Genomic DNA, 26292 nt, shown 5'->3' with positions numbered 1-26292 from the left:
GGCTCTTCCTACATGGGAACAATTGTAAATGCATACACAGAGAGAGAACAAATAATAGTTGACATATATGACATTGTGGCTGGCATCTTATTGAACTGCTGTTGTGTTTATTATGACAATAAGTACTTTAAAAGGTGATGAGGCTTCAGGAGAAGCCTTGCTAGGCAGCAAGGATACTCAGTTGAAGTGCTGTTATTTCAGTGTTGCTTGAAAGAAAACGATGCTGACCAAGGTCTGTGCTGGAAAGTCTAGCTGATTGTTAGTCCTGTGATGCCTTGTTTCTTCTTACTGTTCCATCTTAGACTTTCCAAATACCTCTGTTAAAAGGAGGAGAATAGTGAGTTGTTATTATTTAAAAGAAAACCTGAAAGTCCTTACTTATCAGAGGAAGTGAACTGTACATAAGAAGTGCTGTGCTGAGTGCAAAATAGTAATTTGTGACCACTTCTTTCAGTGCTGTGGGGCTGTTTGTCTCATATTCCTGCTGTACCCCTGTACCCTGTGTCAATTCTCTTTTAGAGACCATGGCGTTGTGGGATGTTGCTCTATACCCAAAAATGGCTCCAAAGGCTTTTAACTCTCTCCTGTAATTGATGTTTTGTGTAAACTGCAACAAAAGAAGGATATTTAAAAAAAAAAAAAAAAAAGAAAAAGGGAGTGGGGGGAACAACATATTTAATGAGGATGAGTAAACACACCCAAGATGTAACTGTAGATATAAGAAAAATAAAAGCAGCTGGGGGGCTTCTGAGACATTGTTTGTCTTGAAAGTGATGAGAAGAGGCACCATCAAAAGACTTGTTTTACTACAGTCATGCTTCATTATGGGGAAGGAGAGTGTGGGGAAGGGGAGGGGTGGGGGTTCCCTACGTGACCAGGTTGCCAGAAGAGAGAACCTAACTCGTTTGCATGGCCTAATTAATCCCTGAACCCAGTCAAAGCCTGAGTCAGAGGGAGAGAGCAAATGTCAGATCTGTGTCTGGGAAGCCTGGATTCATTATTTTACTCGCCTGGGTCCCTTTGCCTTCAGAGCCAAAGACTTGAAACTCCCAAGCCAAAGAAACACATCCCAGAGATTCCTACTGAACATGAGCAGGTTTGGAATCAGTCTCCTTTGTGTCTGTTTCTGTATCTGAATTAATCCCATACCCCCATGAGTGTGCCTGTTTCATCATTTGTGAGAGAAAGGGGAAATCATTCCATGTGCCACTAAAGGTACAAGTTTCTTTGAAAAGTATCCTATTGAACATCCAGCTTTTCACAGCCAGCCCAGTCACTGGGAGTGTGTATCTTGTGCCAGTTCATAGTGGATGCAGAGATAATGCTATGCACACAACTCTGGCTGATCATTGTGATCCACTTCTTTTTGAAGAGATCAAATTCCCCAAAGGGATAAAGCATAAGAAGCTGGAAAGAAGTGATAATACAAAATGCTGGGGAACGATGCACACTTTAATCTTTCTCTAGTTATTAAAGCTCCTTCATCCTTGCACATTTTCTAGCCAGAGCAAATTTAAAGAGTGTCTAATAAAGCAACAGTTCCGAATTTGTGGGACCTTCCTCTGCTGCTTTAATTCTTGAGACAAAACTACAGTCAGGAGTTGTTTTATATAACGGGCTAAATTCTGCTCTTTTATTATACCATAGGCAAGATTCTTTTGAGCATAAAGTGCACCCCTTCTAGATTTAGTCCAGGGTTTCTGATTTGTATATATTTGTGATCCAGCCTGGCTCTCTGATCAGGATTAGAAGCTGCCTCTGGGACTTTGTACTTCCACAAAACCCGTGAGTCTCTTGGAACATTTTACACCAGAATCTGAGGCCGCATTTACTGAGTGCAGGGGACCTGGGGGCTCAGGACTTAGTTGACAGAAGTACTTTTAAAATAAGTTTCATTTTCCTTCATTCATATAACCAACAGGCTAAGTATGATGTAATCGGATTTATTTTTTCCTCTTCACCCCCACTGGAGCCAGGAAAATGAAGTAGTTGAGAGAAAAGGGGTTGTCATTTTCAGTCAAGCAGTCATTCATCACGTAGCATTAGACAATTAGCAATAAAACATTTGAAGGGCTCCATTGGTGCTAAAAGGGCGAGGGGGTCCTTTTAAATATCAGAGGTGAGAAATGTTATGTATCAGGGTTATTCAGTAGCTGGCACCAATGAATCACTCCCAGGCACACAGGGCTTGATTGGGGGGGTTGCTGGATTTCTCGCTTCACTGAATCTCTGTCACTCAGTTGTCTTTAGTGTTTTATAAAAAAGGAATTGTAAAAACTTGGTTTATCTCAATAGATGTTTATCTTAATGAGCAGGCTGGCTAAAAAGGATAAATACATTCCTACTTGTCATATGTGTATATATGTAATATATGCTGCCACAGGGAGTTTGTTTGGATAAACAATGTTGCCTGTGTGGAAATTCAAATCCCCATCAGGAGCCACTGCTTGTAAATATAAGTGTCATTTTTTTAACATAAAAAATGCCTTGGTTTCTGTTTCATCTTTGCCAATTCTCCCACTGGCCTCTCTCCCCATAATGAATTGGTCTGCACACTGAGACGCTGGTCTCTTCTCCTGACTGCTGGGATGTTAGTGTTTGGCACGAAAAGTGGGATGGTTAGGTGGGGTAGAGGAGGGGGAGGATTTAGAAGAACTTTGGGTTTCCTCTGTTGCAAACCTTTTGCGTAAATAAATAAATAAACCTAATTCCTCCAAGTGGGGCTGCAGCCAAGAAAACTGCTCTGAGAGAATTCAGATTTACGGCAGAAGACACTGCTGAGAGAAAGAGCGAGAAACAGAGACAGTGGAGTTCCACCTCCCATGATATATAGAGCCAAGGGAGGTATAAATACCCGTCACTTCCCGGACCCTCTTTTAAAAAAAAAGACAAACACCCAGGATCCTGTCTCTGGCTGCCTTGCAGCAAGGCGCCCTCATAAAAGCTAAGATAAACAGTTTATCAGCAGATGAATGCACAAGCTCTGGTCTGAAGACAAAAGTCTATACCTTAGGAAAAATGCAGAGGCAAGAGGAGAGTGGGCTGAGAATCAAGCACAGTATTTCAGGAGGAAGAATGATATGAAATGAGAAAAATAGAGCAATTCTATAAGGATTCTTTTAAGGCAATGGGTACATCTCTATGTATATCTATACTTAGACTAAGAAAAAACTTGGGTTTTTTCTGGGGTCTTCTCTTTTTTTGTTGTTTTATTCTTCATTGCTTTAATGGATTAGTTATCTTAGGATTTACTCCACTATAAAACATTCATCCCATAGCCAAGTTTCAAAATATATTATTTATACATCATTTATCACTGCAGATAAAGATTCTTGGCCAAATGTATCCTTCCCTGTCTCCCTTCTGTTGGGATTTCAGGGCAGAACTTTTCCCTGTCAAAACATGTTTTACCTTCCAAAGTATGTGATTCATAACTGTTATCCTTCAGAGCAGCTGATCACCTGCTGACACTGGGTCATCCTTAACACAGTCTTTATCCTGCAGCCCCTTCTGTGCATCAGGAATGGGGCAGAGTCACAGCACCACATTTCAAAGGTCCAGCAAGATCTCCCTGAATCTTTCCAGACTAAAGAATATAGATTGAAAGTTGTAGAAAAATGATTTTCTACCGGTGGTGTGTGGATACCTGGTTGAGGTCATACATGACCCGTGATAGCTCATAATGTAGCTTGTCATCTGGTATATTTGAATCATGTAAAATGGATGAAAGCTGTACATCTCCTTTAGCATTTCTTTAGGGATTCACAGTTTAAAAAAAAGGTAGAAAATTAATCTGTAAGGAGCTCTCTATAAAATTTATAAGACTGTGACCAAGGAAGGGGGAACTGGTCTAGGAGCTTGCTAGGACCTAAGACTAAAATTTAAGTGATTTTAATTCAGTTGTCTGCTCTATCAAGTACAGGTTTTCTCTATAGTTTTATTAAAACACTGGACTCTTCCGTCTGCATTGATACATTGATACTGGTAGCATCTAAATCAAACTCTCCAACATCTCCATGTAAGAGGCAAGGATTAGCATTCCTGCTCTACAAATAAGGAAAGGCAGACCTATGAAATGTGTTGCCCAAAGCCATACAAGAAATTTGCATGAGAGTTGGGCAGAGGATTCATTTGGTTATGGTTTTGGTTTTCCTTTCCTTAACAAACCATCATTGTTTCATGCCAATAGATTTTTAAAAATAAGAAGCAAAAGGCAATGCGATCATGATTTAAATAATCTTTAAGTGTCTGGGAAGCAAGAATAGTTTCAAGGAAGCCTCCACTGCTAAGGAAGGCACAGCTTTTCCAAGCACACCTGGCATAGTTCTTCCTCATCCCAGTTCTGTAGTGGTTTCTTACTTTCTGGGAAATTCCTTCCATGTTTCAGAGTGGTTCGTGCATCGTGCCTGAGAGCACTGCTCCACAGCAGACTGATTCTACACCATGGGCTGAATTCAGAGGGGTGTCCCTGAGCACTGGCTTGGGTGAAGTAGATCAGGCCATTTGCCCTTAGTAGATTTAATAGGAAACAAATTTATCCTGAGTTCTTCCTGTGCATCCTCGCTGCTGTGGACTGCAGTCAGCTGCTTACATAATGTGTTTTCAGCGCTGTGCCTGTGGAGCCGTCAGCAGGGCCGTGCAGGCTGCATACCTCTTCTCTCCTCATCAGCGATGTGACCCTGCAGAAGTGGCATCTTACTCTTGCCCACATTGGCTTCCTGTGTGCCTTGAAGGCTGTATTTGCTTTGTCTACTGAAAAAACACATTTTTACTACTGACAGCACTCCAGAACCAATAAAGCTGAGGCGAAAGGAGTTGTTTTCTACTCTGCTTCATGCACCATTGCCAGTAGAATGACCAGCTAAGGCCTCTGTGAGCTGCTGGCCTCTCTCCCTATCCCAGGAAGGGTTGGCATTGTACACAGAGCCTGGATCACACCCTTTTACCTCCAGGTTTCATTTACTGCTGTTTTCAGCAAACCCTGAAATAAACCAGTTTCTTTTCTCTCTGACCCAGAGGCCTCTGGCAGGGTCACTGGCAGCTCTTCCCCAGTCCTGCTATCAAGCCATTCCACCCAGAAATTCTTGGGCCACAAGTGACTTCTGTCACTTGTGCATCCCTCGAGCTTTCCCAGCCTCGCCAGGAGCCCAGTGCACCCGAGGTGAGGTGGACACATGAGCTTGAGCAACTACTGAACTTCAGCCTGCTCTGCTCACAACAGACCTTTACCTCATTCCAGAAACTTCCTCCTACAGGTAACTCAGTTCAGGAGGGAAAGGTCCTCCAGTCCTTGCTTATGGTCACAGTTTGGATACGTAGAATTTTTAACACACATCTGGCTTGAAAGAGATGGAACTCAGTCCTTATAGGCTTTGCTTTTCAGACTTAGAGGCCAGTAGTTGAAGAACTGATTTCAAATACCAGCTGAGAAAAACTGGATTTATTATTAAAGGAGAAATACAAACCATTAGGTGCAACTTCCGAATTTTTGCTTTCTGTTCTGTTTCTGAGGTGTGCCTTCTCACTTATATCCAGGGACAACTTTCATGCCAAATTTCAGCAATGAAAGTTTATGAGGTTCTTGATGAACGTAGAGACCTCAACTTCCAGATGTAAAAAATTCTAATAAGGCTCCAGATCATCTTTGACTGGCATTGTAGCAGCAAGTGTCACTGTGAGGCTCTTGTACAGTGTCAAGTTAGGGTTTTTTCTTTTTCATGTAATTTTTTTCAGTTATGTATTATAAATAAAATACTCTATATGCTATATAAAATATTCCTGTATGCTCAGAAATAAAGCAAAGTAAGAGTTGTTTTAAATTGAGAATTAGGAGTGAAAATAGTGGAAAAGTGTAATTTTTATTAAAAACACACAATCTATTACTTTCGTAATGAACCCAAATATGAAGTTTAAGATTTAAACAAATGCATAAATAATTTAGGTGAAATGGCTAAGCTTCAGTCCCATTAAACTTAGGCTCCTAAGTGCCTAAATAGCCTGCAGGAATGGGATTCAAGCACTTGAGGAAATTTTACTCAAACAGTAATAGACCCTTACAGCAAACTGCCTGCCGTGCCCAGCGAGTGCTCTCTGCGAGACAGTAACTCTGCCATGGGACAGCATTTACTATCAATTTTTAAATTGTTTTATGTATTTGCCATTGAGGCACTTTCCATCTTTTCCTGTATGGACTGAGGGCATAAGTGGAAATTGCGCTTCTGATGGAAAATTGTTGGAGAACTCCCTAGAAAATCGCTAAGCAAGTGCTCCGAGGAGGGCTCCGAGCGGGGCCGCGCAGGCTGCCGCAGCATCCGCCGTGGGACCGCAGCTCCGTGCGCGGGGTCGCGCCGGTCGGGAGCGCCGGCGGTGCCAGACCGCGTCCCCCCTCCCGCAGCAGCGCGGGGGCCGTGCCCGCCGGCCCTGCCCGCGCTCCCGCAGGGGTGCCGCGCTGCCGCGGGGGTCCCCCCGCTCCGCGCTGCCCCGCGGGCACCCCCGGCCCGGCCCGGCCCGGCGCGGCGCCGCCAGCAGAGGGCTCGCTCGGCCCGGGGAGCCGCGGGCAGCGCGCGTCCGCAGCGGCGCCGCGGGCGGGCAGCGCACCCCGCGCCCATGTGCGGGGCTGGCCGGGCGGCCCCCGCGGCCGCGCAGCGCGGGGACGGCGCGGGGAGCCCGCGGGGCCCCGGCGCGGATCCCCTCCGCGGGCGGCCGGGCTGGGCCGCGCCGGGCGGGCGGGAGGGGCCGCGCCCTGCGCTCCGCGCCCGCGGGGTGAGAGCGGCGGGCCGCGCCCGGAGCCGGCCGGGGAGCGGGCGCCGGGCCGGGCGGTGCCCCGGGCAGCGCAGCATCTCCCGCCCGGGGCGCGGCGGCCGCTCGCGTGAGCGGCGGCGTGCAGAGGGCGGGGGGAGGCGGCGGCTCCCGCCTCAGCCTTCCCCAGCAGAGGGTGCCTGCCGGTGGGAAGGGGGAAGCCACGCTCTCCTGGACTTTTGTGGGAGTGGGGGTTGTGTTGTGTGTGTGGTGGTGTGGTGTGGTTTTTTTTTTTTTTTTAAGGGGGGTGGGGTGGGTTAGGAGAGAGTCTGTGGTTTCCATGGAGATGAAGCTGAAAGTGCAGGAAATTTAAAGGCTTTGGGTCCTTGCAAAGCAGACAAACTGGTGCCAACGTGCGTGGCTGCTGTTGCTGCTGAGGAGGCTGCTTTGCAAACGGCGGAGAGGAGCGGGGAGGAAGAATCGGCAGCAACTTCTTCCACACGCACGGGCAGACAACGAGGAGCGGCAGCAGCCAGCAGAATTCTCAACAAAAAGAGGCATCTCCCGTTCCCGGGAAGGGCGAGAAGAAGCAGCAACAGCAGCAGAATTTTGGAGCGGCTCCACCGGGAGAAATTTTATAGAGAAGGCTACAAGAGAGTGTTTGCAGGGGGCTTGTTCTCCGGTCTTATCAGGGGGCTGTCTTTGCTGGTGGTGCGGCGAGTGGAGGTGATCCCGTCAAAGACGAGCTATTTTGGATATCCCCGTACAAGTTTTCTGATGTATTTGCTTGCACCTTCTTCCCCTGCTGTTTGGTGAACCCAGCCCCCCTTCCCCCCCCCCCCACCGGTCTCCCAAGGATGGATCATTCCCAGTGCCTTGTGACTATATACGCTTTGGTGGTTCTGCTGGGTCTCCGGCTAGAGCAGGGCGTCTGCCAGCACTATCTGCACATCCGACCTGCTCCCAGCGACAACTTGCCCTTGGTGGATCTAATCGAGCACCCGGACCCTATCTTTGACCCCAAGGAGAAGGATCTTAACGAGACCTTGCTAAGGAACCTCATGGGCGGACACTTCGACCCTAACTTTATGGCTATTTCCTTGCCCGAGGACCGGCTCGGAGTGGACGATCTAGCTGAGCTGGACTTGCTGCTCAGGCAGAGACCCTCGGGAGCGATGCCCAGCGAAATCAAAGGGCTGGAGTTCTACGACGGGCTGCAGCCGGGCAAGAAGCACAGGCTGAGCAAGAAGCTGCGCAGGAAGCTGCAGATGTGGCTTTGGTCCCAGACTTTCTGCCCGGTCCTATACACGTGGAACGATCTCGGCAGCCGCTTTTGGCCCCGGTATGTCAAAGTGGGCAGCTGCTACAGTAAAAGGTCTTGTTCAGTCCCCGAAGGCATGGTTTGCAAACCTGCCAAGTCCGTGCATTTAACGATCCTGAGGTGGAGGTGCCAGCGCCGGGGAGGGCAGAGGTGCACATGGATACCCATCCAGTACCCCATCATTTCGGAGTGCAAGTGCTCCTGCTAGAGTTGGCACTTACCTTCTCGCCCCTTCTCCAGCGGACTCACGTGGACCTTTGCTGCAACAGAAATAAAAGACATTTGCTTTCTGGTTAACGTTGTAATGCACTGTAACCTGTAGGAGAATGTATATTGTGTGTATATATGGCACCGGTTTAATATACTATTAAAAGGTCAGTATTATACGTGAAATAATCAGCGTCTACTGTATTTTTAAGACTATTACCCCGATCGTTGCTAATGTATCTTTTTTTTTTTTTTGTATTTATATTCCAGAGAGAAGTTGCTTCGTTTTGGCGAAGTAGGTTTTTGTTGGGTGTTTGTTTTTTTTTTTTTAATAAAAGGATTAAAAAATAGAAACCAAACTTTTTGATAAGAAAACGTTTAAAGCTATTTTCCATTATTCGGAAAGCGTGTGTGTGAGATTTTGGTTTTTTTTTCTTTTTCCTTACGGACTTTAGATTTAAAATAAAAGTGAATAAACGCCTAGAGCACAATGTTATTGTAAATAGAGAGAACAGTTTGAATGACTTAATCCTATGTAAATGAAGAGTATCTGCTATTTATTCTTTATATCCTTGTAGTAAAAGTGCAGTGCAGAATTAAAGTCAACCACTAAAACACGAGCCGTTTGGATTCTGTTTGCTTTTTGGTTTGGCCGCCGTCGGGGGGGCTTTCTTCTCTCTCCTCGTTCTCCACGCTCAGCAGGACGTTTCGTGGTGGCAGGGGGAGGTGGGAACCTGCTCACGACTCTGCTAGGAGGGACTCTGCGGCACCTACCCGGCCGGGGTGCCGGGGGGTCCGGCCCCGTGGGGGGGTCCCGGTGCTGCGCTGTCCCCCCGCGGAGCCGCTCCCGCGGCCGCGCAGCCCGGGCGCGCTCGGCGGCAGCTGCTCGGGGATTTTTTTTTTCCCTTTTTTTTTTTTTTTTTAACTGCTTGACATTTCATTTACAACGGGACACGTGTCTTTCACACCTACCATTGTGGTGGGACACTGCTGAAACTTGACCCCTGGGCTTTGGGGGTTTTCAGCGCAGACACGTTATTAGGCTGATCCTGTGACAGCCCCGCACACCGCCCGGCCCGGCCCGCTTTTAACTCTTTGGGCTCCCGCCTGAGCCGAGTGATCGCTCTCCTGCCGGGCTGCCCCCCCGCTCTTCCCCGGGGAGCGCCGGGCTGTGCGGGTGCCCCGCTCCCGTCCCGCCTCCCGGGGCCGCCCCCGCCCGCCCCCGCCGCGCTGGGCCCGGCCTGGCCCGCAGCGCTCCCGCAACTGCCCCGCGGCTCCGCCGGGACCCGGCCCAGTTCCCCGAGTGTTTGACTTCTACGTGCCCGGGGACCCGACGGTTCGTATCTCATAGATACCAACTGCGAAAACAAACCCTCCACGTGCTCTTCAGAGGCTCCTTGACAGTGCAAAAAAAAAAAGGCTTTTCCTTATTTATCTTGGAATCAAAAAACTTTTTTTTTTTTCCTTCCCCAAAACTCGGAGGGAATCGATGCTAATCATTTTAAACCCGTGGGTCTCTCACTGAGACAGCCCAGCCCTGCTTTTCTCTGACGCTTAGTTCGGTATCTCCAAATGCATATTCATTCCCTCTCTCCCTCTTTCGGTGCGTTTTACCGCCCGTCTCTTTGCTTCTAATTTCAATAGTTGGGGGGGGGGGGCGGGAAAATCAGATCTTGGGACATTTAGGGTATTCATTAACCTAGTGAAGAGGAACAGAGGCATTATTACTCACATAGAAGGCACCCTGCCCCCATGTCTATCTAAGGGTTCATTGTAAAAGGATTAAAAGTTAAAGACCTTCATCTTATGATTCTTTCATTTAATCTTCGTGGCGCCTGAAAGACATGCTGGATGGATGATCACATTTAAAATATTCCTAATGTCGGCTACCTTAGGACTCCAGGCAGGGCAAACAAACGTAATTTATTTCCAGAAGAAAGGGTATATTGAGATGTTTAAGTTTATGAACCACCATTACCATGTATATTTGTTAGGTTCTGACAAATACCCAAATAACATTAAAATCAGCCATTCATCACATATGAATTTATGCAAAACCTTGTATGCCTGGGGCCAATATTTTTTTAGACAGAGTTTCACTTGCAAAAAAAAAAAAAAAAGTTTATTTAAAAAAAAAAAGGCAAGAGTTTTTCATGACTGGTAAACACGAGAATTATGTGAACAGAAACTATTTCATGCTGGGATGGCAGCCAGGGACTCGGGAATGTCAACAAAAGTTCTCCGAAGGTTGAAAATGTCACTGGATTACAATACAAGGTCCTTTGCCCCATTAGCAAACTTTACTAAAGTAATATTCCCACTACTTAGTGAGGGGGCTCACCCATTGATTTATCTGTCGGTGATCCCAGCAATGGGGCAAACAGAGACTTCATCTGGAAACCACCTCTGACTGCTTGCTTCGAGGCTGAAAATGTTTCTGTGTGCAGAGCTGTGTATGCCTTGGTGAGTGTTGTGCGAGTGCAAAAGGAGTGTGCTGTTAATGTAGTCTAAGTATCTATCAGCAGATCTGTCTTATTTTTATTCCAAGAGTCATTGTAATGAGAGAGTCATGTGTACACATGTGCTTTCTCAACCAATAACACCCTGTTAATAATAAATTTACAAGAATATTTTGGGTTTTAAAAAAATCAAGTTTCACCATCCGCAAGGCCCATGATTTTTTTATTTAAATAAATAGCTAAATTTTGTCAGCTGGTAAAACAAAAATAAACTAGTAGTTTTCACTGTTGTTTCTGGTCAGGTCCACTTTCTGGTCCTCCTGCCCTGGTGTTGAAATGTTTGGCTTGAAGTGGAAGTGTTTCAAGCCAAACAAATAAAATATCTTTCTGATGAATATTTCTATGCAAATCTATTTAATATTGGATTTTGTAATATGTTTTTAAAGCAAAATTGAATTATAGCTCTTTTAAATAGAAATCAATTCATAGCACAGCCAATTTCTGTTTGCTGATCTTTGTAGTGGCATCGTAAGACCTCACAGAGACCACTGTGGGGAAGAAATAAGAAGGGAAAGGTTGAAAGTTTGCTTTTAGCTACTCTTCAGTTTCTTCTTTGGCAATTTTAGGGTCTGAAAGCATAATACTGGGAATTTAAATTAATTTCTGCCTCAGCCATAGGCTGTGTAACCTCACTTGGGTATGTAACCTGTGTGCTGTAGTTCCTGATGAGTGCAGGGTGTCGTCATCTTCTTCACTGTAGTTAGTCTTTATCCAGAATAGTTTGTTCTCTCACACCATGTGTTTATTCAAAATCCACTATAGGTAAGGCCTAAGAGTAACACAATTGATAAAAGCATAAAAAAGTAGACCAGAATAAGTTGTCCAGAGGTTTGTAATAAGCTCATTCAGAATTAGTGCAGGTAGTGTGATGAAAATCAACCAGCTAGAACACATTAGACACACCAATAAAGTGCTGTGCCCTCACATATGTACTTAACTGAAAAAATAGATTAGATTCTTTTTATCATTTTCAAAATACTACCACAAAGGTGAATTCTTGAGGTTGCATGAGTGCACGGTGGAGTCATCACCAAAACAACCACAGCCAGAAATTACAGCAGTAATATTTGTATAAATACTGGACAAGTTTTTGCTCTCTCATAGTTTTAATAGAGAAATAATCTTAATTTAGTAACATCAACACTTCACCTTACTTGGGCTGTGTTGTGTAAATGTAATCTGCACACCACGTTGGCTGGATCTTGGACCCATTAAAAAGAAGATATTCCAGCTCGGAGATTTGCCAGGAATCTTCATTGAAAGTTGAAATAAATATAATGACGTCACCATATAATATAACATCATAGCTTTCAAGGTAAGCCAAACCAAAGGTATGTTGGCAGGGGAGTGCTGCCACCTGGTAGATCCATGCTAGGAATAGATACGATACTCCCGTGCAGAGGGGAGGAGAGCAGCCACGCTCCTCCTGGAGTGCCCACACGGATCGTGCAGTCTCTCTGTGCCTGCAGGTCCTCCGGGAGCCTCGCTGCACCAGAGAGCTGCAGAACCTGTGTCAATGCTCTCTTTTAAGAGAGCAGCTACAGCAAATTTGAAGAGACCCTTTCATTCCCTCTTCCCTGCTCCCAGGCCAAGCAAGAAGCTCCAATGGTTAAAAGGAAGGGAATGAATACATTCGCTTGAAACAACTGTTGGAATGGTTCAGAGGGGGAACAGAAATATTCAGCAATCAACATTAAAGACTCTAAATCCTCGGAGGTGTTATTGCAGGATCAGCAGCTTACAGCCCTCTTCGTGAAGGCTGGGTACCAGTGTATTACTGTTAAGTCCCCTGCAGCTTGTTGCCTGTGGGGAAAGCAGCTGCTCTGTGTGATGGGCTTTTGAAGAGTCTGGGAGAAAAGCTGCTGGAAGAGAAATGTGCAGGGGTATAACGTCACAGTGAGTCACTTCTCCCTGCTGAACTGAAGGACAGGAGTGCAGAGATGGCACAGTTTAGCCTTTGACTGTGTTGGGAGACAGCTCAGATGGAGACCAGCTGAGAGCAGATGCTCTGGGGCTCACTGGTTGTGCGTTCTGCCCTCTCTAGGGGTGTATTTATGCTGCCTTCAAGTATCATTCTGTGTCGGCGCTCAAGGCCAGGCCAACCTGTGTGTGCAGTCAGGCCTGGTCAGCCTGTGGATGTCCTGGAATGCTTTGGAGCCATCCCTGTGAGGGGCTCTGGCAGTGTGCGGGTGCTGCTCTCCAAGAGCTGCCACCCAGCTGAAGGCAGCAGCACACACATCCTAGCACTGACCAGCCTACTCTTAACCTAAGGCAGACATTCCCCAGGACTCAGGTCTCTCCCTTGGAGAATCCCAGTGTAGTCACTGCATCAGATAATCATAACACAGTTTGAAAATAGGTTTCACACTCCCTCCTCGTTGTTTTTTTTCCCCTCATGAGAGGGGGAGTGGCAAGGCTGCCATCACAAAGAACGTTACTCAGAACCAGAACAGATCTTAAGGCACAACACTAAAAACCTGTATGCAATGGAGAAGGACTGGGTGGCTCGAGGGATTGGTAATGGTATAAAGAGCTTTTCACCACTAGGCTTCTGGCTCCGATCCAGAGGTAGTAACTGAAAGCCACAGTCATCTGATGCCTGCAGAGTGGGCTCTGTAGAATGAGTTGTTGGTCTGTGCATAGATCCTACCAAGCAGGATCCAGATCACAAAGCCACCACCAGAACTGACACGCTTGCAAGGATTCTCAATCCAAAGAGCAGAATGAAACAGGAATGGGGATGTTTGATCTGTGTTTGTGATTTAGTAGCAATAAGAGGACGTTGTTGTTGGGGATTTTTCTGTTTGTTTTGTGGGGGAGGGATTAATATAGGAGAATATAACCAGTATAGTCCCTTGTATTGATACAACCCTTATAGTATTTTCCTTCTGGCATAGTAATATCTTTATTTTTGGCCTACACCTGGCAGCTTACTACCTGGCTTGGATGCACAACCATGATCCAGAGGAAGACGCAGCAAACACAAGAGCCAGGCTCTGCCACATTAATTGAAGTTCGTGCTGCACTGGATGGTGCAAATAACTTCATAGTAAGTGCATCTGATGCCTACCAGTACAAATACCTTAGTTATTGCAGTGACACTTTCCAGGGCTCAGGTTAGAGGTTACCCTTCCATGGGATCCCCAGTCAGGCAGCTCTGAACACGCTTTTCTCTGAACAAAGGATGAACAAGATGTGATTCAGAATATTCTTGCCAAGTTGCTGCATTGTACCTGTGCAATAACAAAATCCAGTGCCTTTTTTGAGCTATAAATGAGTTGAAGTATTAAGAAAAAGAAGTACATAAAACTAATACATAATTATATCAGGACAAGTGTTAAATATCACTCCTGTGTTTCAAAATGAACCTTCTGGTATTCCAAGCACTTCATAATACTGTCTGTGAGCAAAGAATGGACAGAAAATAGTTTATCCTCACACCCTCTCCTAGTTTGCTTGTGCATTTAGAGATACTGCATATCTAGGCAGGTTTATTTTGCCCTTTGCATGGATTTGTTCCTCCAAGAGCACTCCATTTCTTTCACACAGCAACAGAATTGTTGAATTGAAAAATATTGCATAAATATTATTGAAAATGTACATAAATTGGTAGAGAGACTTTATAACCCTGTGAGACAAGGTGAAATACTGTCTTTTAAAACTGAGTGAACTTCAAGGTTCATCATGTCCTTTTGGAATAAGTGGATAAAATTTTGTTTTGCAGGTAATACTTGCACAATAAATGAGGTCATTGACTTGAACCTTGAAGGTCTTGTAAATAAGCCTCAGCTAGAATCACTTCCCAAATTAAGTCTCAGTGCTACATTAGAAGTCTTTCTCGTGGCCTTAGAAACACTCAGGTGTCTCTGTCTCCCTGTGTCTGCTCTTGGCTCCAGGAGAGTGTGAAGAGCCCCTTTTCACCAAGCAGTTTGCTGGATCTGGATCTTATGTTATTGTGGTGGGTTGACCTTGGCTGGATGCCAGTGCCCACCAGAGCTGTTCCATCACTCCTCTCCTGTGCTGGACCAGGAGAGAAAATAAGACAAGAGGCTCTTGGGCAGGGAGGGATCACTCACCAATTACCACAACAGGCAAAACAGACTCAGCTCGGGGAAATTAATTTATTACCAATCAAGTCAGAGTAGGGTACTGAGAAATAAAACTAAATCCTAAAACACCTCCCTCCCAACCCTCCCTTCTTGCCAGCCATAAATGCACTCCTGATTTTCTCTCTGTCTTCCCCACGAGCAGCACAGGGGGATGGGAATGGGAGCTGGGGCCAGTTCATCACACGTTTTCTCTGCTGCTCCTTCCACCTCAGCCAGAGCATTCTCACACCCTTCCCTGCTCCAGCATCAGCTCCTCTCTCCATGGGACCACAGGTACTGCCAGGACCCTGCTCCAGTGTGGGCATCTTGGAGCTGGCTGGAATTGGCCCTGCTGGACATGGGGGAAGCTTCCCAGAGAAGCCACCCCTGTAGCCCCCCCCAACTCCCCAAACCTCTCCCCAGCCCCCCAGCACCGTTGTGTGTACACACAGTGGAGTGTTCCAGTTAACTGGGAAGTCTAATAAAGTTCCCTGAGCACTCCATGTAGAAGGCATTAAGGCTGGACCACCAGGTCAGGGATAGTTACGCTGCACTTAAGCTGTCTCCGAAAGTGCAGAGCATTCTGGGCTGAGCCAACAAAATTTCAGGCTCACACTCAACCAACGCTTCAGGAGCACCTCCCCAGAAGGACTGGCTGCTCATCCCACGTGCCTGTAGGTTCTCCCTTGGACCAAAATGCTCAGCACCCTGTCCCAGAGTCCCGAGGGAACCAAGAGCAGCCTGGGTGTTCAGGGGAGGGCTATTCTACCTAACCAGGAACAGCTGAGTGTTGTGGTTTGTATAAACTGTTTGCCATGTATGTGTGGCATGTGGCAGTAAATGAAACACTTACTTTAAAACTTATTGAAGTTCTTTCAGCAAAAAAATTAATGTGGGGTTGGCTTTTATGCGTTGTTTCAAATGAAGCAGAGATTTATACACCTTATTATCCTAATTTTTTTCCAGACACTGCCTTGAATATCTCTCATATCTTATGGGAAATCAAATATCAGAGATCATTTTTAATTTCCCATCCATGGTATGAACAAAAAAAATGAGTGAGTCTAATGAAGTGGCATGTAGTCAAATGTTCAGACTGTAATCATCCACCAAATATTTAAAGCAATCTGAATGAAACTTTTCAGACAGCCAGACTAGGTTCCTCTTACTCCTAAGCTTCTGAGAGATGCCAACAGATTTTAAGGTTAACATTTTCAGTCCTGGGTGCCTGAGATTAGGCATCTTGTTCAACAAGCAGACACCTGGGGGAGCAAAACCCATGGTTTGAGTTTTTGGATGCAGAAATTCCCAGCTCTCAGTAGGAGACAATGATAACACACAACACTGCAAAAACAGCAGATGTAGCATTACTGCTACATACAAGTTTCTGTTTGGTATGGTGAATTTTGTAACTGGTTATAGTAAAGTTTGCAGTTTTTTTCCAGAAAGAGCTAATAGATGTACATTTTTTTAAAAAATATGGGATTTTGGTATATAACTTTCCTCTGAGCTGCAGAAAATTCCTTTTCCAAATCTTCTCACTCTGAAATAATGAGAAAAAAAAAAAAAAAAAAAGACTTAGAGTTTGTCACAGAAAAGAGAAATCCTAAAGCAAAATAATTGGATTCTAAGCCATATCTCCTGCCAGGCTGGATTTGTAGGGAAAAAGGGAGAATGGGGGAGGAAGAACTGTGGCAGCGTTACCCTCTCTTTACCTTTTTCCCTCCTTTTTATCACCCCTTTTCTATTCTGTAAAATATGTGGATTCTAGAGCTGTGCTGCCAAATCTTGAGGAGCTCATGAGTAACTTCCAGTATAGCCTTTGCCGTTTTGCTACAGTTAAGGTGAAAATCTACAACTAAAGTGACCTTGGTCACTTCATAGTGTAAAGAAGTACTGTTGAGAGGCTGAGCATAAATATTATTTCCCTGTTAGGCAGAATATTTGGTGTAATAATCCTTGTCAGTGTGTTGCAGGATCTTTGGTGTCTGTGCAGACACTGCTGCCACTTGACCTCAAGAAGCCATTTGCTGGCAGTTTCTCTTTTCCGTGCAGACTCAACCTTCAGAAAGGAACACAATCTCTGTATTTCACAAGAGTGCAGGTATATTCTGTGTTCAGGTTTGGGACAGCTACTACTGCAACCTGCAGTGACCCTCTGTGCTGCTTGGTGGAAACAATAATTTGAACACTGAGGGGAAATTGCAATATTTGTGTTACAGTAACCTATGGAACGTGTGAAACCTGGTTTCCTGTGGGTTTGTGTCCTGCAAGCGAATTGCCAGAGCTCAGTTGCCAAATTTATCTGGAGCCAAACCTGGACAGCCCTGACCTGACCCTCCCATTTCTGGGGAGTGTTGCAGTGCTCTGCCCTGCAGCTCAGGTGACATCAGCTCTGAAAAGGCTGAGTGGTCTCTGAGAGACACGACCTGAGTCCTGCTCTGTGTGTCTGTCCCTCTGGGCAAGGCCTTGGGTTGGTTCCTTGATTTTTGACAACAGCTGAGCTTGCTCTTCATCTTATCTTACCACATAAGGGAGCTACTGGATCTCTCTTCCCCACATCACTTTTGTGTTCTGTTGTTGTCAGGAATTTAATATTCATAACAGAGCATATGGACTCATACAGTCCAGCATATAGACAGCATGGTCCAAAAAAACTGATTTTAATTGAAAAAAAGTATGTAAAAAAGTTCTTGGAGCACTGAATGATAGATCTGAATGCCCTGAATCCATGAGTAGCTCTGCTGTATTAAACAGCCCCAAATCTTCTCCTGCCTCAGATGTTCTTGAGCATCATTTCTGTGATGTCACTTGCAATGTGTAAGTCAAATATGTTATTTATTTCAGAGTATTTTGCTGCCTTCTAGCCTTACTGAGCAATTCTATAATTTGTTCTGTATTGACTTTGTATTTTGGATTCATTTCTTTGTACACTAAATGAAATGAGATTGAAAGTTTCTTTGAGTCTCTGTTTCTATATTTCTGGTGTAAATTGCTCAGAATGGTTTAGGTTCTGTTAAAACAGTAAACTTAATGCCCCTGGCCCTACTTGTGCAAATTGTCTTCCTAAGGTCAAAAGATTTGTCTACTGGTACAGCTGAGAAAAATATTTTAGCAGCTTTTCTGGGGCAAAAATGGTGACTCAGTGGCAGTGTAACATTTTACAGATTCACATCAGCTGACAGAATGTGGCCAATTTCCAGCTTTGGAAACATTAAAGAATTTTTAAAAAAACAAAATATTTTGCTCTGATGTTTTCAGAGTAATACCTGTTGATTTTTTAACTTTAAATGGTTGGGGTTTTTTTCCTTTTGAAAGTCCTCATTCAATTCTGAGACAAAAATTCATTCCTTTTTTAGCCTGTGTAAGCCAAAATCCCATTTCAATCAAAATTACACTCTGTAAGATCGAACAGAGCATTTTATGTGATTCTGAGCCAGCGTTTCTTATTTTTCAGCTCACCAAAAATTCCGAAAATGTATTATTTTTGGTGAGCTCAGAGCGCATATTTAAATTATTCACCAGGGCTGTGAGGAATGGAAAAATTAGATTGTCTCAGAGCTCAAATCAGCCGCCAGACCCACGGCTGCAGTAAATCAGCACAGCTCTGCTGGTGTCGGATGAGCTGCTCAGTTTTGTGCAAGCGAGGAATCCAGCTCCATTGCGGTGGTTGGTTCAGTGGGAATGTGTGGATGGGCTCTCCAGGTGACTATGGCTTGGAGCTGAGATCCTTGAGAGGAAGGACTTGTGAGACAAAAGTATTGTCTGAGTTATCCGTGGCATTAAGGTGTGATGCCTGTGTTGGAGTGCTAAGTGTTAGTGTAAATCCTATGTGATTGGCCACCAGTACATGAATTCACTTCTGCTCTCCTTCTCTAGGAATATTAAAAGTTGCATGACTTCCAAGTCTTTCTATGTGCTGTTGATTAGCATTCCACCAGGATCACTAACCTATTAGAGTGTCTGTCACTATTGGTGGAAAAGAGTCTTTTATTTCCTTCTCAAATGATTTTGCTTTTCTTCAATGGTGTCCATAGCAACACATACTGGTAGTGATGAGTCCCTGATTCTGTTGCAGCCTTTCCACAGCCGTGTCTTGCCAGTAACAACAGTTGACCCGACATTGGGAGGCTGCTGGGAGGCACGTAGCTGGTTCTCCTCGGGAATGGGAGCTGTCTTTCCATACGTGGCAGGTCAGTTCTGGTAAACACCACGGCTGATTTCTGATCAGAACAGCATCCTCCTCATTCTGAACACATGTGTAGTGATGGGAATCTAACTCTGGAAGGTCTTTTGCCTGAACTGTCTTTGCTGAGCGTGTCTGTCCACATGTGTTCCTCTGCTTGTGTTTCTACCCAGTTTGCTGCTCTAAGCTGAAAGTTCGGATAGCAAAGAGTCTGGGGAAGAGGTTGTCTAGAATGTAGCCAGAGGACAAGGAAAGCCACTCATCTCTTAATCTTCTCAATCATCTCTCCTTGTTTTAAGCTTTTTGTCTAGGTAAAAGACATCTTAAGAAATGAGTAATCTGCAATATGGACTCTCTCTGCTGCAGACTTTAGATCAGAACCAACAATTTAACATCAAGCTCAAATAAGAATGACTTCATTACCTAGACTGAAGCTGGCAAGGAAGACAAAGTGCTCTCCTGTGCCTTAACCTAGTATTCACAACTAATGGGAACAAGTCTTGGACTTACTAAGAGTTGGCTTTCTATCACAACGTGCATAAAGCAGGGACCAGATCCAGTGACCTTTCTCCATGCGAGCAATTCTTGCCTACATATGTAATCAATGGGATGGTTTGCTTAGGTAGAGTTTCTCTGCATGTGTAAAAAGTGGAAAGGACCTGGACAAAATTCCACAGTTTTTCTTTCTGTGACTCATACTTGTCTCTGGATTTGCTTTGTGTATGTATTGGCACTGTCATTACGTCCAAGCCCCAAGTACATCTCTGCGGTTCTTTAGGTTGTATTTTGAGTGCCAAATAGTCATCCTGCATTTCTGGTGCACCCATCGAAGAATCCGCGTTTTGGAAGCAAGAAATCTTCACCAAATGTCTGTCACGTGAAATGAAAATGATTTGTGCTGACTGCAACACCCCTGCCACGTTCATTTGTGCTGCTGGTGGTGTGTCATTTCTGGTTTTCAGTGTCTCTCTTCCAGGGACAGCTTGCCCCTGAAGTCTTGGTGTGAGGGTCCCACCTGAGCTGGGGCCAAGCACAATGAAGGTTGTGTTAACAGATGGACATGCCTGCAGTCAACAGACCGTGCCTGAGTGCGAGTGCTGAGAGCAGAACTCACAGGTGGGAATGGCCAAATGTCTGTCTGTGCTGTGGTTAGGGGGACATACCATTGCTAATTCTGCTCTGGGCTGACTTAACTGAAAAAAGAAATTCTTCCCTCACCACATAAGGAGAGGTTTTGGCCTGTTGGAATTGCCTGGGTGGTGCAAAGGAAGGTGGGGTGTAGAGAGACATTCTAATTAAGTCTCTATCCCCTTTTGTTCATATCTTTTTAGGAAAGCCCCCATGGAATAGACCAAAATAAGCTCCTACCCCTAGCTGAATAAGTTGTCAGGGTGCAGAACTATATTCTGCAGACTTATGCATGTGTAAGGGGTGTGTAACATTTTTGTCTGAATGGAGCCCTATGTTCTCATAATTTATAGTAAGTAATCTTATTTGCAAAGCATGCCCTTACAGTTTTAAAAAACAAGTTAATTGACTTGCATAAAAATCAAACATGTCAAAGTTTTCCATCTCGACACAAACACCACATTGAGCAGCGCATTGCTACAATAGCCATGATGCAGTCTGGGCTACCTATTGAGATATTTCATAAACCAAAATGGAATCTTAAAAAGTTTGTCAGTTTTGCATACCTCTGAGTTGCTGAATTTAGGAGTCCATTACTCGACTAATTATACAATGTTTTATTTTTTTCCTTGTGTAAATAAACAAACTTGTGTCTGAATTTTGGCAAGGGGCACTAGAAGCCAATTAGAAGGTGTTCCCAATGTATTACAGTATTACAAACAAGATGCCTTTTCTTAGAAAGGCGAACACACCGTGTTTCTTTTAATGAGTGTGAAAATATACCAGTTGCTTAATCACTAGCAACTTATAGTTATAAGCATAAGTGAGTCCTTTCTCAGGAATGAAAAACATAGCTTAGTTTCTTTACTAACAGATGACATTTTAATTTAAAGCTCCAGTTTTTGTCTGGAAGGGCTAAAACATCTGAATTATTTGAGAGAGAAATAAGGGGCAGAGGGGAGGTGTGAGAGAGCAGGAGGGATTTTCTTCTCTGAGTAGACTTCACCCCCTGTTCCTTTGAGTGGTGAAGGTGATGTGTGTCCCCTCAGTGTGTGTCTGCAGTGTCATCTGAGATACTGTGCCGTGGTTCAGTCTCTCAGTCTTGCCTCACTTTAGCACAAAACTGCATCCAAAACTGGAGCACTGTGAGTTACTTAAGAGTAGATTATTCTTTCTGCATGTTTTAGGTATGGGTTGGAGCTCAGCAGCATCCCTGGCAGAGCGAGCCCAAGGAAGGGTGGTGTCTCAGCTGTAGTTTCTTCCCCTGATCCTCTTCTGGGGGAAAAACAGGGATCCAGCCTTGAGTTACTTTGAAAGGGTAAAGCATCCTCCCCTGCAGTCTAGACAAATCACAATATGCTCATTGTGAAGCAATAAAAATACTAAGCTGGGTAAGAGACTGGATAGAACAAATAGCTCTATATAGAGATCCTTTATCCTTGTTTTTCTTGAAATGTTTGTCTAGAAACATAAAGATCGCTTGATTTATGACTTGTTCAGCAAGCTCCAAATCAGATGGTGTTGCATTCAGAGCAGTGAATCTGTCAGCCTGGCATTACTCCACTGCAGCCAGTGGAGTGCTGCAAATTCCACAGGACACATCCCCAGCTGCTGCTCGCTGGGGTTATGGCAGGAGTATGTTACTTGTCAGCAGATAGAAGAAGTGTGGAAGAATCTGGACCATCACGACTTTTAATCCTTCTCATAAAAATAAAATAAGCCTTGGGAAAGCTCTCCAGTGTTATTTAAAAATAGAAGAATGAGTGCTAGTGGTTTTATATGGATTACATAAATTACTAGTTTATTAGAAAAAGGGATAATTTTAAAAAGAGAGAATTTCCCTCGAAGGGAATGTTTAACTTCTTTGCGTTACTTTATGGATATTTTATTTTACATTTAGAAATAATTAAATCTTTTAAAGCAGAAATTTTCTCTTTTTAAATTTTTTTCTTTTTTTTCTTTTTTTGATCAAATAATGCCTTTCCTGCTTCAGAGCTCCAGAGCCCCATGTGAGCCATCCTTGGTGCTGCTCAGCCCTGAGGCCTGAGCTCGTGCAGCCGGTTACTGTGCACGGCTTTGCTCAGGATCTGTGCAGACACTTAATTCAAGGCAAGGTAATGCTGACTAGCCAGAAAACCAAACACAGGAGGTTTAATCCAAAGCCAGCTGCACTGCCCAGCTTTAGTTGTGTCAGGTACACACGTTAGATTCCTAAGTTGGGAGCTTAGTGTCCCTGGTTCCAGTGTTCGTGGAGGCAGAGCACAGTTCTCAGCCTATTTACTGCCTTATTGCTCTAAATCGTGATCAGAATTTTCACACAGGCATTATAATAACAGCAAAAGCAGTTCAGGACTCTGTGAAAGATAAAGGAGTGCCAGCTGCTCACTAAACCCACCCTTTAACCCTTCTGAGGTGCAGGGAAGAAGGGCCTGGATCCTGCCTGGAGCAGCCTCCGTCTGGACACATCGCACTGTCCCTGTGGGACAAGTGGTGGGGAAATGCTGAGGATGGGAAAGCCATGGCTGGTGAGGTCCTGGAGTGCAGGGCAGTTTAGTGCAGATGTAGATCAAGAGCAATTTCTGCTCCCTGCTCTGGAGAGGACTGGGATGGGACTGTGGTAATGCTGAGTCTACGGGACTGCCTCCTAGAGCTGGTCCTAGAGTGGTGCTGCTGAGACACAGCCCTTTACTTCCTTCCTTCCCACCACTCACAATTTTGATGAAGAAGAGGAAGAAAATGGAGAAAATTGCCCCTTACTCTGTGATTTTTAATGGAAAGTTTGTCTTGTCAAAAAAATAACCTTTTTTTTTTTTCATTTACTAATGATCTGAAAATGTTCAAGTTCAGGTTCTAAAAAAAAATATGAGGCTTTGATTGGGTAGCACAGTTTCTGTTAGAATGAAGGAAAAATCAGGTTTGCTTGTAAAAATTCTTTGGATTTCAGTCCCCAAAAGCGGAGGGGAAGAACTTTGTTCAAAACTAAAACATTTCAGCTTTCTGTCGCTGAAAACCAAAAAGTTGTCATTGAATTTTTTGTGGTGGAAGTAATAGTTTCTAATCTAGTTCTGAGATTTTCCAGGACATTTAGGGAATAGGCTGTGCTCTGGATGGGAACACAGGACGCCAGTTCTCACTTTGTTAGAGTTTTCTGACAAGATACATAATTTCATTGGGTATGTCTTCATGCCCTGATAGAGGTGGCCCAGGGCTCTGCTGGAGTCAGTTCTGTCTGGTTTGGTAGAAAATAGTCAGTTAATGCTTTTCTGTCTCCGTTTTTCTTCTGTAAAATGGGAATAATATCCTTGACCTGTTTTCTCTCTTCAGTTTGTTGGTGCTCCCTGACAGCCTCTGTGTCTCTTGGCAAAATGAGGTCCCGTTTGTAGCTGCAGAGACATGGCTGTTAAAGGTTCCTGGTACTACTGCTGAGGAAAGAATATATGTCTAAATACTCCCTTTTATTCAGATTTTTTATAAGCATTTTGCTTTACTGGGAAAGATCCTCAACTATTGTAAATTTGGCAGGCGTCCACCGAAGTGAGAGCAGCTCCACCAGCTTCCACCAACTGAGGAGCTTGGACCCAAAGTGTGCTTGGGGGGGGGAAGTAAGCTTGGTGTAGGAATCCTTTTGTTAATACAATTAGCATATTCTGTGTTTACAGCATTTTAAAAAAGTTCTGTTAAAAATAAATTCCTGAAGTCCTGGATAAATAAATAGTTGTACAGAAGAGTCCTCTGTAGCCACGAAGTTGCCAAAAATTATCAGTAATCCTCAGTCAGATGGAATGTACAGTTGGCAAGGGGATGGCAGGAAAAAGTCCTCACCAGTTCTGCCTCATATTCCCATACAATGAGAGATGCCAAGTTTTTCTGTTAGTGTCTGTGATGCAGTTGAAGATGGGAGTGTTTGTCATTACAGAGACCTTGTTTTAGTTAAATAACCAGTGAAGGGCTCAGTTCAGTTGCATGTTTTTCCATCACTAGGCGTTGATTTCACACAAGCTGCTTTATTTTGTTAATGAAATCTGACCCTCATTTCTTCTCCCTCTGCATTTAACTCAGTTTAGGTCAAAACATATAATATGCAAATGAAGAACCACAAGTCCAGCCCACTAGTGATGTGGTTTTAAAGTCATGAATAAAAATAAAAATTATTTACAGACTAGTCTGGGGCAATATATGCCTTGAAAACTGACATCCAGGATCCCTGCAGTTGACGTATGTATTTATTTAGGCTTTGACACTGCTAGGATTTATAATTTGGGGTGGGTTGGTTTTTTTGGAAAGTGGCTGGTGATTTTAAGGGCCTTTATTCTGAGTGACGAAATTCAGACAAATGCAACTGGCATGTGCTCCCTGCTGTCTGAAACACTGCTTTATTTGAGCCCTGGGTAGTAAAGCTTCAAGGTCTTGAGGAACCCCCAATCACTTGTCAATTCTGTGTATCTTGGCCCCTGGGCACAGTGCATGTAAGTGGATAATGGGCCAAGAGCTGTTTTTATTTAAAACTCTGGAATTCCCGCTTGGTTCAGCAGGAATTACACCTGTTCAGCCAAAGGCAAACTTTGGCGCAGGGATTGAAATCTGAAGATGCTGCTGCATCAGAGCACAGTCACACTGAGCAATCACAGCCTCAACACAGTCTTGTCCCAGAAGTACTACACCCACACCAGGCACAGCATGAAGATGAAGTAACAGAGTAGCAAAAAAATGGGAAATCTGCTCAATCTGAGGTTGTCCCATCAGGTTGCCTGGATCCAGCTCTAATAAATATACCCACTAATCGTTCCACCATTAGATCTATGTGATGGCATTGCTCTGTGCCAACAGAGAAGTTATAAACACTTCGCTGCTTAGAAAAAACATCTGCTGAAAAGTTTAGTAGCTTAATTGCAAAGTGTGTAGAAATGTTTAATAGAAGAGTAGGAGTGACTGTGTCTGTGTAGCACTCGAGTCTATTCAATTAGCCCTGAAGGGAGACGTCTGAGAACAGAAAAATTGAGAGACTGAAAAGACTTGCCATCATTGCCGTGATTAAGCCCCATTCATACTCAATTTTTCAGCTTTTTCCAGACCACCAGAACATACAGGCAATGTCTGAACTGTTTAAGGACTGATGCAGCTCCAGATTAAATTAATATCTACGTTACAGCAGCTACTTACTGTGACTGTCAAAAGTTAGTTTTACCCCAGGGAGAAGGTACAAAGGAAACAATGGAAGGTCTTCTGTGTGAAACCCTGAAATCAGATCCTAACAGGCACGCCGAGTTGTGCAGATGTAACACAATCTAACCTTTTCATGTTTAGACTAAAGCACTTTCATTTAACATTACACTTAGCGGAACAGCTTTAAACCAGCCGCAAAGGAGTGACCTGGCATGTTTTGACTATAATAAGCATTGATTCCATGCCTATAAATTTTATAGTTGAATCAATTATACTCTTTCTTTATAGGATTAAGGAAAACGTTCCATTTCAAATGGAATTTTTTTTTTATTCTCATGACAGAGAGGAGTTGAAGGGAGGAAAAAGAAAAATGAGTGAGCAATGCTAAAATTATTAAGAAAATGCCTACAGTATTTTCTGCTAGAATAAAAACTGTCTACTTAGAATATCTCAGCCTGTGGAAAGATCCACAAGCACTGAAAATATTTCTTATTTCCCATAAATTAGAAAGTCACCAGCTGTGGTCTATCAGTTCCCAGAGCAGTTAGGAGCTGACACTCAGATCTCACTGCAGATGGGCCTGTGCCATCAGACTCAGCACTGACGGGAAGGCACATGGTTTTCCATCAGAAATAGTAGACTGGGCTTTGGGGAGAGCTCAGTTAAATTTTCATCTCTGCCACAAGCTTCTCCTTTCATCTGACAGTATGAACAGGTCAGGCCTGGTGCTGTGTTTTCATAAAGTGCCCAGACAAATGGGACTGTCAGTCTTTGGTGGGGCTGAACACCAATCCTGATCATCTCAAGCTGATATGATTAAATGATGCCCATGGAACGCAGTGTTCTCAATGCTTTTTGCCTGCTGAGTGGTAGAGTTGCAGAATCAAGTGGTAGGGAAAAGCTCTGAAAATCTCTGGTTGAAGTTGTGTGAAGGTTTTGAAG

At 44.3% G+C, this 26292-nt stretch overlaps 1 protein-coding gene across 1 annotated transcript; it reads left to right on the top strand.

Moving 5' to 3' along the window:
• Positions 1-7569: 7569 nt before the first annotated feature.
• On the top strand, positions 7570-8886 carry NOG (noggin). The gene has a single exon (XM_050319137.1). It carries the CDS (start codon positions 7596-7598, stop codon positions 8265-8267), a length of 672 nt encoding a protein of 223 aa, XP_050175094.1. The 5' UTR covers positions 7570-7595; the 3' UTR covers positions 8268-8886.
• The last annotated feature ends 17406 nt before the right edge of the window (positions 8887-26292 follow it).

This window comes from Myiozetetes cayanensis, unplaced genomic scaffold (assembly GCF_022539395.1).
Source record: "Myiozetetes cayanensis isolate MyiCay16 unplaced genomic scaffold, myiCay2020 scf22, whole genome shotgun sequence".
NCBI classification, from domain to species: Eukaryota; Metazoa; Chordata; class Aves; order Passeriformes; family Tyrannidae; genus Myiozetetes; species Myiozetetes cayanensis.
Note: the sequence above shows the minus strand (reverse complement) of the source record. Positions and strands in the feature narration are given on the sequence as shown.